The sequence below is a fragment of the Physeter macrocephalus genome, chromosome 4 (assembly GCF_002837175.3).
Source record: "Physeter macrocephalus isolate SW-GA chromosome 4, ASM283717v5, whole genome shotgun sequence".
NCBI classification, from domain to species: domain Eukaryota; kingdom Metazoa; phylum Chordata; class Mammalia; order Artiodactyla; family Physeteridae; genus Physeter; species Physeter macrocephalus.
The window spans coordinates 95,399,716-95,415,210 of record NC_041217.1 but is presented as its reverse complement, the minus strand read 5'-3'; the positions used below and the strand labels follow the sequence as shown (position 1 = coordinate 95,415,210).

General features: G+C 43.7%; 1 protein-coding gene across 11 annotated transcripts in view; it reads left to right on the top strand.

Moving 5' to 3' along the window:
• The first annotated feature begins 3,370 nt into the window (after positions 1–3,370).
• Positions 3,371–15,495, top strand: part of CDC14A (cell division cycle 14A) — a 172,226-nt gene continuing 160,101 nt past the window's right edge. For 3 of the 11 annotated variants that reach the window (XM_028489075.2, XM_028489076.2, XM_028489074.2), the window contains exons 1-2: positions 3,585–3,832; positions 4,643–4,733. In XM_028489075.2, coding sequence (XP_028344876.1) covers positions 3,784–3,832; positions 4,643–4,733 — 140 coding nt within the window. In that variant the 5' untranslated portion in view covers positions 3,585–3,783. Of the gene's footprint in view, positions 3,833–3,874; positions 3,979–4,642; positions 4,734–15,495 lie in introns of those variants that run through there. The other 8 variants (XM_028489079.2, XM_024119907.3, XM_028489077.2 and 5 more) reach the window with 6 other exon arrangements.

The following is a 15,495-nucleotide window of genomic DNA, read 5'->3' as shown; positions in this document are numbered from 1 at the left end:
TTTGTATTTTTGAAGAGTTGTCATATGCAAGAGTAACTAAGGGAGTTCAGCACAGCCTTAAAGGGCAGAATTAGAACCAGAGGGTGACAACATATTTTAGAGCTGCCTCTAGCAGTGAGTTTTCTAGCTCTCCAGGTGCATGAGCATAGGCTGCAGACTACCCTCAGGGCACTGGAGGCAGGATTCAAGCTACGTTTGCAGAGTTAGAATAAATGTTGTCATTTTCAAACTTGAGACACTTCTATACTTACTAAATTTGTTTTTTCAAAAAATTTATTTATTTAATTTAGGCTCCATTGGGTCTTCGTTGCTGCGCACGGGCTTTCTCTAGTTGCGGTGAGCGGGGGCTATTCTTCGTTGCGGTGCGCAGGCTTCTCATTGCGGTGTCTTCGCTTGCTGCGGAGCACGGGCTCTAGGCGCGGGGCCTTCAGGAGTTGTGGCTCGCAGGCTCTAGGGCGCAGGCTCAGTAGTTGTGGCTCATGGGCTTAGTTGCGCCACTGCCTGTGGGACCTTCCCGGACCAGGGCTCCAACCCGTGTCCCCTGCGTTGGCAGGCGGATTCTTAACCCCTGCGCCACCAGGGAAGCCCTATACTTAACTAAATTTCCCTGTGTAACATTACCTGCCCTTTCTTCAGTTGAGTGAAATCTTTATTCTCCTAGTACTTTCTTTATGTGTGCAACACCATTCTTTATTGTTGTTTAAGATAAAAGTCAGTTCCTAACATTTATTCTGAGGGATTGGAAAGTTTTTTCCATATCTTCCTCCATAGACTGTGAAGTCATGCCTTTATTATGAAACTACAACCAATAGGAACTCTGACCTCATGATAATTGAGAGAATATAGTATTTTATGATCTCATTAGAACCTTGACATGTGTGCTGTATGCGCACTATCTTGTTCATAATTTTTCTTGTAGGATTTTTTTTATACCACTTAGGTTGTGCAGATTTTGGTTTAGAGAGATTTGATTATACTGACAATCACTTATTTTCCTTTCATTGAGCTTCAGAAAAAACATTATAAAGTCTTAACAACTTGAAAAATTTCATTGTAATACTCATACTGTAAATATGCTAAGGAAAAATAAACTTTTTCATTTTGAGTTCTTAATTTTAAGAACTTCTATTTGTTTAGGTCATAATTCACTCCTCATGACCAAAATTTCTAAGCAGGAGAATTATATGAAAGAAAATGTTTTTGTAAATTCATTTCAGAAAATAACAAGAGGTGTTTAATTAAATCTGACTTCTCTGAACGTATAGATTTAGAGTTCTTTTCATTAGTCTATTTACTTAGTAAAATTAAAAGTTTATGCGTTGAATGAGAACCTGGGCTTCTTTTTCTAAAGCAGTTTTTCTAATACAACACTTGGATGAAAAGTTGTTAGGAAATTTGTTAAGAGAATTTAGTTTCTACACGAATTTTACATCATAAAATATGGAAATAGATTGCCATCATTGAATTCGCTTTTTTAAACAAAATGGGTAAGTTTACTGAGACATTCATACACTTTGCTTTTCCATAACCGTCACATATAAAGTCTCAGTTGGAACTTTTCAACAAAATAATATGAATTGGCTAACATGATGGTTGACACACGATTTGTGGGAGTAAATATCAGGCAAAATTCGAAGAATTGTTGAGTGTGGACAATACATTTAGAGATACTTCATTCTTTAGAATTCCATAGCCGTGGCCGGGGGCCTGGAAAACATGGACTGCATCTCAGCAGAGTGGAACACTCATGACAACTCATCTTTTCAGGACTTTTACGGTTTTAAAAACCCTTTGAGATCGTCTTTCCTCGTGGGAAGATTAGGGGGTGGTACGAGGTCGTCTTTAGTGATTCTTCCAGCTTTAAATTTATATGGTTCTTACCTTAGAGTTTAAAGATTTGGATGTTAGGATAGGTTTTCTTTTAACTGTCTTGCAAGGGCATGTTCGATTAGAATTACTGATATGTTCAGAATATTTTTTCTGAATATCTAAGTAATATTCTTTATCATTTTTCTGTGGGCTCTTTAGCTTTTTGGAGAGCCAGCAAAGCTAACGGGTTGAGACCAATAGATTGAGCTTTACTCGCTGGCCTCAGAGCGCTCCTTCAAAGTCAGTGGACTCTTTCTCTTGCGCGCCCCCTTTCTCCAAGAGGTAAACAAACGGCTGCGAAACCGAAGGCTGGCACAAATCCCTGCCTTTCTGGAGAAACCACTCAGAGCGCATGCTCTTCCGGTGATGGGTCTGTAGCGCCATTTTCATATGGAAGGGACTGCTTTCTAATTAGGCACGCCGGTAGGACACCCTGCTTTAAAGTTGTTCGAGCTGTACGAGAAGCCTCACAGAAACAAGTCAAGGGCTTCTTTGAGATGAACCACTCCCTGCAGCGCTTCAGCTAAGACTGTGTAAAGATATTCTTTTGTGATAATTTTCCCCGTGGACAAGTGGCCCTCTTCCCCCTCTCCCCTATTCCCTCCCCTCCCCCACCCCCGGCTGGCCTCGCTCCTCCGCCCCGCCCCCCTCCAGGACCGGAGCCACATGAAGGTTAGGTATTTGTGATGATTTTGCGCCCACAGGGGCGACCCAAATGAGAGGACGTGGGGAACAGGATGGGAACGTTTTACCCAGTGAGAACAAAGCACAAGTTAATTCAGAGTCCAATATGTGTAGAGGAAACCAGTGTTCTTCTGAGCTAGGAGGTAGGGCTTCTTTTTAAACTAAAGCTAGAGATCCGTCAGTGGTGAGGATGGGTGTTGGTTGAAAGATTAGCTATAGGTAAGGTGGGGCACGGAGTTCTGAGATCTTTAAGAGTGTGTGTGTGTGTGTGTGTGTGTGTGTGTGCACGCGCGCATGCAAGAGTTTAGAAGAACAAGGGTGAGTGGGGCGAGAGAGGTAGAGAATGAGAGACAGAGACGAAAAATCTGGAATAGGAAGAAGACTAAGTGGGTGCAGAAAACGGAGGGGCGCGTGCTCATCCTTGCCTGCGAAGCCGCTGCAGTGCCCTCCGGGACCACTCCCAACTCCACCGTTTCATTCATAACTTTCTGGTCTGGAGGCCCCGCCCGGCTTCTCACGGCCCAGGGCCGCGTTTCCTGTACAGCAGTTGGTGGACGGCAACAAAGCCTTAGCAACCGGCTCTCAGTGATCCGCGGGGCGCTTGGTAACTGGGGCGCGGGGCGGGCGCGGAGAAAGGAGCGGCGCTGTCCCTTTAAGGGATGGCCGCGGAGCCGTGAAAGTGGAGGGGGCTGAGGGAGGGCGGGGAGGAAGGTCTGGGGGCGGACCCAGGGCAGGAGGAGGAGGAAGAGTTGCTGCTGAAAGAAGGTGGCGAAGGAGGAGCCGGAGCAGCTGCTGCCAGCCGGAGGGCACCAGAGTCCTGCCCGCTGCCGCACGAGTAGCCACGGGCGCGATCGGGGCCAGAAGTCTCCTCCTCCATGATCCCTTTGGGAGCCGGGGGAAGACTTTGCCCGACCGTGAGAGCTGGTCTGCGTTTCCCAGGCGAGGCGGCGGCGGAGCAGCGGCAGCAGCCGGGTCCGAAGCGGAGTGGCCACAGACCGGGGCGTGTGCGCCCCGCTCGGAGGGTGCTCGGGTTCCCCACGGAATGTCCCCGGGGCGCCCTGCGCGCTGACCCCCGAGCCGCCAACGCCTTCGGCGCCTGCTGCCTCTCTCGGGCGGGCTCGGTGTTTGGGACTGCAAGCTTCCCGGCGCCTGGGCAGTGGGGAAGCCCCCGGGGGCGGGTGACCTCAGCTGGCCAGGACCCAGCCCTCCCCCGTGCGTATCTCGCTTAAGATGGCAGCGGAGTCAGGGGAACTAATCGGGGCTTGCGAGTTCATGAAAGGTGAGGAGCAGCCGCCCCGCATCCTCCAACCCTCCGTCGCCCCCAACTCTTTTCACTTCTCGCCCCAACGTCCCAAACACTGTCTCCGGCTTCTTCCTGGGCCCCCAGCGTATTGCGGTCGCTGCGCGGGCTCTCGTCCCCTCTCGGTAACTATCCTCTCCCCGAGGACCCCCTGCTTCCGGCTTCTCTGTCTTTCTTGCGTCCCTCGTTCCCTCTGCAGCACCCTCGGAAGGCCTCCCCGCCCGATAATGGGACGGCGCCGGCCTCTGCCGGGCTCCTGCATGCAGCGGCTCTTGCGGATCCTGCTCCGGGGGATGCTTTCGGTTGCCTTTATCCTACTACTGCTGGACTCGGTTTTCGGGACATCTCTAGACACACACCCCCGTCTCTCCTCCCTTCCTCTTCTTGAAGTCTCCGGAGCTGCAGGGGAGAGGCTCGCCTCTGGCCTCTCCCTTCCCCTTCCGCAGCTGCTGAGGTCTGGAGATTTCTGAACGAAACTTGCATCTCCAGTGCTACGGGTGCCCTCAGCTTCTACCTGCTCCCGCTGGCCTGAACAGGGGGGATATGGAGCTCTGCCCACCGCTGAGTCCCTCAGTCGGGCCCTCTTCTCGCTTCTCTAACTGGTATGCTCTTGAATCTCTGTCGCTTTGTGGGAGAGATCAGGGCTCTGCAAGAATTCCATGTGTTAATGGGGTCTTTAAATAATGGGTGGCGGTTGTTATTTTGATCTTGTTGCATTAGCAACACCCCCTGCCCCCAGCTTCCCTACTTCTCATATGTTTTCTTCTGTCTTTTAAACTTGTCTTTCAGATCGGTTATATTTTGCTACTTTAAGGAATAGACCAAAAAGCACAGTAAATACCCACTATTTCTCCATCGATGAGGAGCTGGTCTATGAAAAGTAAGTTTCTTTCTTTCTTTCTTTTTTTCTTTTTTTTCTCAACCATTTAGTTTGTTGGCTCTTTGGTGAGGAAGTGCTATGCACCTTTATGGCAGTTTTATTCACCTTCCCCCAGTGGTGCAAGCAACAAATCCAATTTCTTTAGGCTCAGATGCTTGGGGAGAGGTGCAGGGAAAGTTAGCATAATTCGAACCTATCGTCACCTCATTCCTTTTAGACCTCTATCTATATTAGTTCTTTCTACCACCACAATAAACTGCAACTGTAGATTCCTAACACTCCCCAGAGCAGGACCAGGGAGACGTACCCTCTGTTCTGGCCAGATTCTGTAGTAGGCCTGTGAATCAGTCATGGAGTATTTATTGGAGCACCTACAGAGTACAGGGCAGTGTGTGTATTATAGGTGCTTCAGCTTTACAGTTCAGAAGGCTTCTGTTGTATCTCAGGATGTTTTTGTTTGTGCAGCTCATATTTGAAAAGTGGGACACACTTAGCTGGAGATAGCTGTATCCAAGCCATATCTATGAGTAAGATTTTATCAGTGTGGTAAATTATTGAGTTATTTTATTTGGGTGCCCCAAGCTTCACAGTTATTATTATTTTTGCCTTTGAGGAAGTGGTATAGGAGTGCTAATTTACATTCTTTGTTTACTCTGCCTCTGTGGGATTAGGATTTGAGAGTGTAAGATACAAGTAGGGAACTGTTTTCTGTGAAAGACCATTGATCTACAGGAAAAAGATATCATATAGTATAGTAAAAACTTAGAGATAAATCTCTACTTAATAAAAGCAACATATAATAAGGAATAAGAAGGCTGAGTTGGCTTAATTATGTCCTTTTATTTTTTTTATTTTATTTTTTTGTGTGGTATGCGGGCCTCCCTCCGTTGCGGCGCACAGGCTCCGGACGCGCAGGCTTAGCGGCCATGGCTCACGGGCCCAGCCGCTCCGCGGCCTGTGGGATCCTCCCAGACCGGGGCGCGAACGCGGTTCCCCTGCATTGGCAGGCGGACGCGCAACCACTGCGCCACCAGGGAAGCCCTATGTCCTTTTATTAAAAGAGCTAGTGTTTCAGAGTAGTCCAATGTATTCTAACAAACATTTAATTTTACTTTCTTGTTTTCTTAACCAAACGTGCAATTAAATGAACATAGTTAAATGAACCATAGTTACTTAGTAAGCTTCCTAGGACTTGTCCTGTTAAGAGGGATTTTGGCAGTTCTGCCAAAGGATTTGTGGGTACCACCAGGTATTGGAAGAGTGAGAGTATTCTCGAACTTCAAGAGCATATCTTTTATTTGAGGGCAAACATTCTTTAATTTCACTTCATCATAGGGATTCTTGAAACTGATGTCTTCAGGACATTTCTCTTAGTGGTGCTGGGAGCAGGATGCTCCTTGAATGGCTGAAGTGAAAGTGGGAATGAAAGAACCCTTTGCTGCTGCTCATGAATGCCCAGAGTTGCTGGGCAAAGAGGTCTAAATCCCTGGTGTCCGATTACAGCTCTGCTCCTAGATAGCATGGAGTACTGCACTGCCTGCTCCCTGACCTCTGGTACCTGGATGATGTCACTGCCAGCAGTGTTTATGGAGTGTTAATTCTATTGTTGGGAATGTGCATTGTTGTCGCCCTCTTTTTCCGGGTGTGGGGTTTGGGGACCTCTCATGAGTCCGAGGGTAGGGACTGTGTATATGCCATTATGTTTAATTCTTCAGTGATGTGCCAGAGGTTAATATGTCACTGAACAAGCTCCAGGCGTTGAGGTCTAAGTTGCTTCTCTTGGGATTGCTAGATGGTAGATCTAGCAGAAAATTACGTTTAGTCAACTAAACACAGTACTCAGTGGTTTTTTGATTCTAATATTGATATATGAGGAAAATTTTTTGTGTGATTTTAATGTTAGTATTTTAGGATAGGGCTACAAATCACATGCTTCTTATATTGATTCTACTGTATTTCTGGTGTCCTGTAAAGAAAGACTTGCTGGAGAGACCATCCAATTTATATTGTGAGTTTTGATGTCATTCAAAACTATGTTGAGGACTCCAGTCTGGGCAGAGTGTGTATTTCTTTTTATTTGAGGTGCCTAACTACTATGCCACAGTAGTGGCTATGGTTCTGATCACCCACAACTCCATTTTTTTGTCACCTCAACATATTTCACAGGGCTAGAGGATGTAGTGAATACACGGATGATGGATGCATATGTTACCTTCAAGGAGCTCCAAACCTGCAGGGAGAAAGACAGGACTGCAGTGAGACGGAGAGAAAAGATAACTGCCATAGAGTAACATAATCCCTGTGCTGGGAGGAATTCATGGGCATTGGGGAGCACTTCTGGTTGAAGGGTTCAGAAAAGGCTTCATGAAGGAGTTAAGACTGGCTTGAAGGATGGACAGAGATATGAGAGGAGAGATCCCAGAAGTGGGAACAGCAAGGATGAGGAGGGAGGCTCTGGCGTGTGTTCAGGAAATAGTAAGACCTCAGATTTGCCTGGTGTGTGTACAGGTTCAAGTGGGGCTGTGTGATATGAAGCTGAAAGGTCAGCTGGGAAGATTGAATGCAGCATGGTGTGCCATGGGACTCTCTTGAGGATCTGGGGACAGTCCAGGGTATGACTGGACCTATGCTAACTGCGAATAATGGCAAACATTTATTGAGCATTTAAATGCATGCCAGATGCTGTTCTGGGTGCCCCACAACTATTAATTTATTTTATGTTCACAACAGTTTTGAGGCAGCTACTATTACCATCCTTAGTGTGCAAACGATGAGAGTAAGGTAGAGAGAGGTTAGGTAACTTGCCCAGGGTCACAGAAGTAAGAAGTAGTAGCAGACCTGGAATTTAAAACTAAGCCCTCTGGTTCCAGAGTACATATATCCTCTCTCAAAAAATTAGTATGATGCTATCATCACTTAAGATGGATTAGAGGGGAGGTAGAGCCCACTTAGAAAAATTCCAAAATGTTCAGTGGGGAGAAATAAGTGCCTAGATTAGGACTGGTGGCAATGGTGGTGGAAAGAAGGGCTCTGAATCCATGTGACTTGGCAACAGATCAGGTGGGTGGCTTGGTGGGGTGCTGAGGAAAAAGAGGGGTCAAAGAAGTCTTTAAGACAGCCTGGGTCACGGTGAACCTGCTGGGGCCATTGACTGAAATAAGAAGTAGGGCAGAAGAATTGGCTTTAGTGGGGAGATCAGGCATTCCATGTTGGTCAGGTTGGAATTTAGGAATTTAAGGGATGTGCACGTCAGGGTTGGATATCACATAAATTTGAAGTCCTTAAATTTGGGAATTTTCCCTAAAGAGATGATAAAGCCGTGTGAATGATGTGATTTCTGGGGAGAAAGAGAAAATATCAAGGCCTGTATTTCATAGGCATGACCAGGATGAGAGGAGCAAGGGAAAGAGGTGGAAATAAGCAGCCAAAGAGGTGGACAAATGCTGAAGGAGAGAGAAGAAAGGGGAGAGGGACAGAAGTGGTGCAATCCATCTCTTCAGCTCCACTTCAGGGAGGTATTGAATGAGAGAGACTATAAAGCCCCTGAAGGATGAGTAATATCTGGGTTCTTCTATGGAGGATGGCTTATGGTGAGGAAAACCTTGACTATCATATCAGATTGTACATGTCTGTAAGGAAAGGGGAATATTAGTATACATAATCACACAGGGCCTTGTATAGCCCTGTATCTGTGTACTTATTTGCTGAATGTATAAGTGAAACACTGCCTTTCTGGCTGAATTATCACCCTGGAAATGTGACTATTATTTTTGAATCAGGAAGTAGACTCTTTAAATATTAGGCTGTGGGCATTCTGGACACAGCTGTGTTTTGTGCAGATGTTTATTTAGTTATGGAGAGACATTAGTGCATTATGATTGAAATGGCAACCTTCTGAGAAGCTGGTGGAGAAAATTTAACAAAGTGGCCTTATGAGGTCAGGCTGTCTATTAGAAATGAAAGTCTGAATTTTCTCCTTGATTTTTTTTTAAATTAATTAATTTATTATTTATTTTTGGCTGCACTGGGTCTTTGTTGTGGTGCACGGGCTTCTCATTGCGGAGCACGGGCTCCAGGCGCACAGGCCTCAGCAGTTGTGGCTTGCAGGCTTAGTTGCTCCGCAGCATGTGGGATCTTCCTGGACCAGGGCTCGAACCCACGTCCCCTGCATTGGCAGGCGAGTTCTTAACCACTGCACCACCAGGGAAGACCTTCTCCTTGATTTTTAAACAGAATTTATCACATTAATATAAAGGCCTGAGCAGTTTTAGTAAAATGTGATTGATAATAAGCATACATTTGTCTTTGGTTTATGATTTCACAGACCAGAATTAACATCAGCGTATAGACTAACACACTTGTGGGAAAAAAAAATAGCCCCATAAAAAAGGGAGCCTTTCAAAGATTTGTCTGTATGTGATTAAGCTACAAATAATGTACAACGCTCCAGAAAGCCTAGTTCTTTGGTTTTGGAATTGGGCCGTGTAATCTAAACAGACGCTTACTTTTTATAACTTGGCTCAAATTTTTTTTGGCTCAAAAGTTAGCAAAATCAAATATGTTAATTGTTATAACCTTTGTGTGCCCCTCTTAGCGGTGATGGGTGTAGGGTTGGATGTTTATGCATAGAAAGCCAGTTTGCTATAAAGGAGAGTGTAGAGGTCTTGTCCATTTTCATTTCTTCTCTCCTTGTGTTTGCAAAGGAAAGGTATTGAAAATGCAGGAGAGAACCCTTCGTGGTCATACTCTGGGGACTGAATATTAAGCAGTTTCTGAAACGATTCAAAGGATTTCACCAAATGTTTTAGCATGGAAGAATGAGCAGCCTCTAATGAGGACTAATTAGCTAACTTGAAGATTTAAATAATTTAAAATGTTCAATTTTCATTTAAACTTTATTAAAGCAGCCTGATATTAATACAACCGGGAATTTTTGGATAAGTAATTTATAGAAGAATGATTTCTTTTATGTAGCCTGTAGCATAGGTTTGAGTTGAAATGTGAGCCTAGGACATCTTTGCGAGAAATACAGGAAAACTTCTCTTGCCCGGAAATACTTCTGGGAATGGATATTTAGGTTAGATAGAGGTAGGAAGAAACACTTTTGGTTTTTCAATTTTTATTTTAAATTTAATGTAGGTTTATTTAACGGACAGCTGAATGCCATCTAAGCACATGTATACATACACAGATATGTGATCTTATATAGAGCCTTAGGGCCATCATTTGGTACCTTAGCTTTCATTATAAATTGCTATGATATAGACAGATATTTATAGTCCTGTGACAGGCAATGTTATATATCCTTTGTACACATTAACTCAATCTTCAGAGCAACCCTCGGAGTTAGGTGCTATTATTGTCACCACTTTATAGATAAGGAAACTGAGGCCCAGAGAGGGTTATGTAGAGCTTAGGGTCATTGAGCTAGTAAATTTGCCCTGAAGTCTTGCTCTTATGCTTCCAGCAAGTTCCCAGTTGTCCTGAGCCTGAGGTTGGTGGGGAGGGTGCAGAACAGCTTTGCCCTTCCCTGGCTCACGTGGCCCTTCTAACTTGGATGGTGATGGCTTTGGCAGTAAATGTGCTGCTGACGTTGTGTGCACAAATTTGTGTGCAGGCTGTATCTGGGAATATGTGATAGTAATTAAAATGTTTTTCCACGGCTCCACTTTTATGGGTGTAATTTTGCTTTTTCTCCTTTCAGTGGACTGCCCCGCCTAAAAAGGAGAAAGTAAACTGAGTTAATTATCATTGTATATTATTAGGAGAGATGAGAACAAAAGAAGCCCAGTTTTTATAAGCCCGTGAAAACTTTTTGCAGGCTGTCTGCTGAAATGTTCTTGCTGCTTAACTGGTGTAATGTAAGATGTAATGATTTCTGTATAGAATTCTCCTAAAAACTTGGAAAACTCTTTAGCTTTTAAAAGATGGTATAGGTTTCTACTTTCTTCCTCTTTTCTCCTTCCTCCCATCCTAACTTTGCAGAAATAAGCCAGTATTGTTCAGGGCCACTTTTTCCACTCTCTTTTGAACACGTGAGTTTTAGGCGTGTGCTTGTGTATGTGTACACCTGTGTGCATAACCAGGAGTACTATACTGTGTATGTGATGAGGAAATAGACATATCTGTATACATTCACTGGTCAGTTCTTAATTCTGTGACCCACTGGAGTCAACTGTTACTTTCAGGATATTGATTTATTAAATAGTTGCTGTTTTGACCTCCTAGGCATTCACAGTGGGTAGTCAGTCTCTGCTCTTCATAAGGACAAATTGTTACTCAGTTCTTTCAGTTTGCTTGAGATAAGCCTGGTGGAAATGCAAAATTTAACGGAGGTACTGAGGACTCAGTTAAACCTGACAGGGCTAGTCTTAATCGGGCAGCCTGAGAGAGGGATCCGAATGGACTGTACGAGAGTCCACTGAGGATCTGTCTGCCATCCAAGTTCTTTGTTGGCCAAGTCACCACAGGGCAGCTTCATTATTGTGTTTCAAGTAGATCCCTAAGACATCAGATGTTCTCATTTGTAAGTTCATAAACACATTCCAAAGCTGAAAGTAAATGACCTTTACTTAGCCACGGCTTAATACACCTTTGTGCTTAAAACACAAAGAAAAAGAAAAAAAGACTCTTGACACATTTTTATGGGAAGTGAAAAAAGCAAAATTTAAAAGAAAGCCGTAAGCGGTTGGAAATAGAGAAAACTTAACATTTAGCTGGGATAGATTTTGGTGCAGAGCACTGTGCTAATGCTTTGGGGATACACAGATACCTAAAGAAGGAAGTGGAAACAGTACATTGCAAGGCAATATATGACAAAAGCTGTAAATGTACATATTAGAAATCTAAGAAAGGAAGAGATATAAAGGCTATGATATTTGAACTAGCTTTTGAAGTGTGTGTAAGAGCAAAAGAGTAAATTTTATGATCTCCGTGAGGACAAGTACTGCCTATTTTTGCTCACCACTGTATCCCTATACCCAGCACAGTGCCTGGCATAGAGATGGTGTACAAGAAATTTTAACTGAATGAATGAGTGAGTGAAGAAGGAGGAAAGAAAGAAAGATTTCAGTGTTGGAGAATAGCAGCAAGATTCTGTCAGGTGAGGCAAAATACTTGCGGTGCAGAGAGGTCACAGGTGAGGCTGGAAACGTGGTTGGGGACTGGCCTATGGAAAGCTGTTTGGATCTCAGTTCTGCTGGCTTATGAATGACAGGGAGGCAGAGCAGAGCTCTGCTTAGGACAAGGACTCCCACGGCTGGGAGGTGGGGTGTCTGTTGTCTGTGGCCAGGCTGGTTTATGATTGTAGCAGTGGAAACAGAAAGGCCCGGTGGGGGAGAGGCTAGAGAGGATGGAGTGACTATATTTGGGACTGACCAGATGAGGGGGTGGGGGGTGATTGGGAGAAAGGGACACCTTAAAGTAGGCCATGTCTGTAAATCAGAAGGAGGAGCTGCCTTTTTTGTTGCCTTGTTTTATTGTATTTTATTATTTTATTTTTTATTTATTTATTTTTTAATTTGCGGTACGCGGGCCTCTCACTGCTGTGGCCTCTCCCGTTGCGGGGCACAGGCTCTGGACGCACAGGCTCAGCGGCCATGGCTCACGGGCCCAGCCGCTCCACGGCATGTGGGATCCTCCCGGACCGGGGCACGAACCCATGTCCCCTGCATCGGCAGGCGGACTCTCAACCACTGCGCCACCAGGGAAGCCCGCCTTGTTTTATTTTGGGGATGGCGAAGAGAAGTAAAAAAGCTGGGGGAGGGGGTTCTATAATGAAAGTGGAAGAGGAGTCTTTGTGTTTTGTGAGCTTTTAGCAGAAAATAAACAATGTCTGCCCTGGATATTTAGATATTTACTTGTTTAAAATCTGGGGAGGTGGGTGGGACAGTTGATCTCAAGTTCCTTTCTGGCTCACTGATTTGAGTTGGGCTTAAGTGTGGAATTCATTGTTTCTTTAAAAAATTTTTTTACATTTAAAAAGTTGGTTTTGTTAATCGCCTAAATACTTCCAGGACCACCAAAGAATCAGATGTTGAATGAGAACCATCAAAAATATTGCTGTATTTATTAAAGGACGTAACAGTCCCGGTCCTCGACAACTTGGAAACATCTGGTAAAGGATCACGATTACTTGTGATTGATAGAGAATTCCTTTATGGAAAATAGTTTGTGTGAACTAGAGTTTTTGAATAAAATGTTTCATTTATTCATTTATTAGTTTAATATTTTGGTCTTAAAGACGATCACGTCCTATTGACAAATTAAAGAATTTGCTAGTTTGGACTTCTTCTTTTCTTATAAAATTTAACTTTCTTTTGAGAACCAGAAAAGATAGTTTATTTCAGATTTGCTCTCCTTGATGGATATACTCTTGTAATGCATTTATCTTGTCTGGGAATGTGACATTTCACTGGGGCAGCTTCTACAAAGAGTTAGAAAATCACATCTTAAAATATCAAAGCAGTTTTGTAACTTATGGAAACCTTCCTAAAATGAATGTACATTTTTGCCTTGTTAAAGAATTTACTGATTATGATTTGCTTTTTTTTCTGTAATACTCAGACTCTATTATTATGAATACATTGGTTTTACAGTTTCACTGTAATTCAGGGATAGTTTTAGGAGCTCCTAAGGAATAAAGGGATCTCTGCTTATGTAGCAGATGGTGCCTGCTTGCTAAATGTCTTTTGTCTTTTAGTGGTTTTAATTTATTCAGTCAGTTTTTGTTGATGACTACAATGAATACTTTCTAGGTGATACTTACTGTTGGGTTAGCTTTTGACATTACTATCAATGTACCAGCTGCCAATAGCTGCCTCCTGCCTATGATCTGTCTGATGAGTCTAATATACTATGGGCATAGGAACTAGCTATCACATTTTATACAAAATAAGGCTAAATAGACTCCAAGTGAGTCTGAGAGTGTCTTATAAACATTGCTAAAGGGCATGGGTTTGTGACAGGCTTTAGAATAAACAATGTGACTTTGTTTTTTGGCTTACTTGTGATTCTCACTTATATTCCAGATTGAGATTTCTGAATTGGGGATCCTTGTATAACTGATTTCTTATTCTATACATTTATCTTCCTTTTAAGAGAGTGTGGAATATATACAGCATTTATATTAGTCCTGGTAATCAAATTATTGATCATTTGCAGCTGAATTAATCTGAAATGCTAAAAACATTATATATTTTTCTAAGTGTGTGATAAAGAAAAGAGTTAAAAGGTCTTTTCTAGGGAGCTGTGAATAGTGGGCTTTAAAATAGTGCCTTTCCTGTTCTGCCAGATGCTTTAACTAGTGTCAAATGTGTTTTATTTTATATGGCCTATAGCAGATTGCCTACAGCTATAGAAAACCCCAAAGTAAAGGTTTAGAATGATTTTAACTTGTCAAAACTCTCAGATAGAATTTAAGGGGCTGCTAAGCAAAAAAGGAGTTGGGATGGTGCTTAGTTGGGGTGAATCTTTTTAGATTGGGGGTTACTTCTGGAGCAGGTCCCATTGGGAGCAAGCCAGTAATAAAGATGCAGGCCAGGGGGGGACTGTGGAGATGGGTGCACCCAACCTCTCCCTGCTCTAGAGAGGCGGATGACCTCGCCATTCTCCATCCCCCTCACTGTTCTTTCCTTCTTAGGTTATTTTTGTCCATTTTGTCTACTTAGTTCAGTTTTGTACCCAAAGCTAGTAAAATGTGATATCGGATATCTTTCCCCAGATTTGACCTGGTGTATAGCTTAGAAGGATTATATGGAAGAAGGTGGTATTTTTTGCAGATGAACCAACCACGTCAATCTTTCATTTATTTACCCAGTCATCTCCGTGCCAGGTCCTAGGGAGACATTAATGAGCAGATTTTAACCCAACCCTGTTCACATAGAGTTTATAGTCCAGTGAGGCTTAGGGTGGCTATTAATCAAATATTGAGACATAGGACTGTTTTGTAACTTCTCTGAAGGAAAGACCTATGGTTTTGGAAGCACATAACGAAAACTGGCCTGCAGGGTGAAGGGGTGCGTGTGTGCGCGTGTGTGTGTGTGTGTGTGTGTGTATGTGTGTGAAGTGGGGTGACAGTGGAGGTGGAGGTAGAGGTCGGGGAGGGATCAGAGAAGAATTCCCTGAGGAAGTGTGACTGGAGCTGAGACCTAGAGAATAAGTGGGTGTTAATTAGGCCAGGGAGGGTAAAGTGCCAAGGGCCTGAGGCCGGAATTAAAAGAAACAGCTTGGTTGGAGCTTACTAGTACTAAAATGGGGGAAATGGTGCAAAATGAGGCCCCAAAGAGAGATAGGTAGGGGCTGCATCACCCCGGGTCTCACAGACAAGTTTGAGCGTTTTGGTTTTACTTCCAAGAGCTTAGAGAGATAATGTGATCATTGCCGGGTTTTAGAGTAATTATTTTCCTTTTCAGGACCTCAGTGCTTTATGACATGTGAGGAAGGTTAGTCTTTTGTGTAAAGGGGATCAGTCCCCATTCTGTTTTTTACCAAAGTCACACGCATACTGTCCTGCATAGCCCTCTTGCCTTCAATACCTGCCATTAAACAAAGGGGTTAATTTCCACTGCTTCAGAGTGTTTCTGTGGGAGTGAATTTTAATCTTGCCAGTGCATTCCTGAAAAAGTCTTCTTTTGTTTACATTAGTTTGAGAGTGGAAGAGGTATTTAATTAACTGACCTGCTCCAAAGAGGGAAGTTACAGAATTACAGACCCTGGTGCTGAAGGTTCCTTGATATCATTTAGTCTGTCTTTTGGCTTTAAG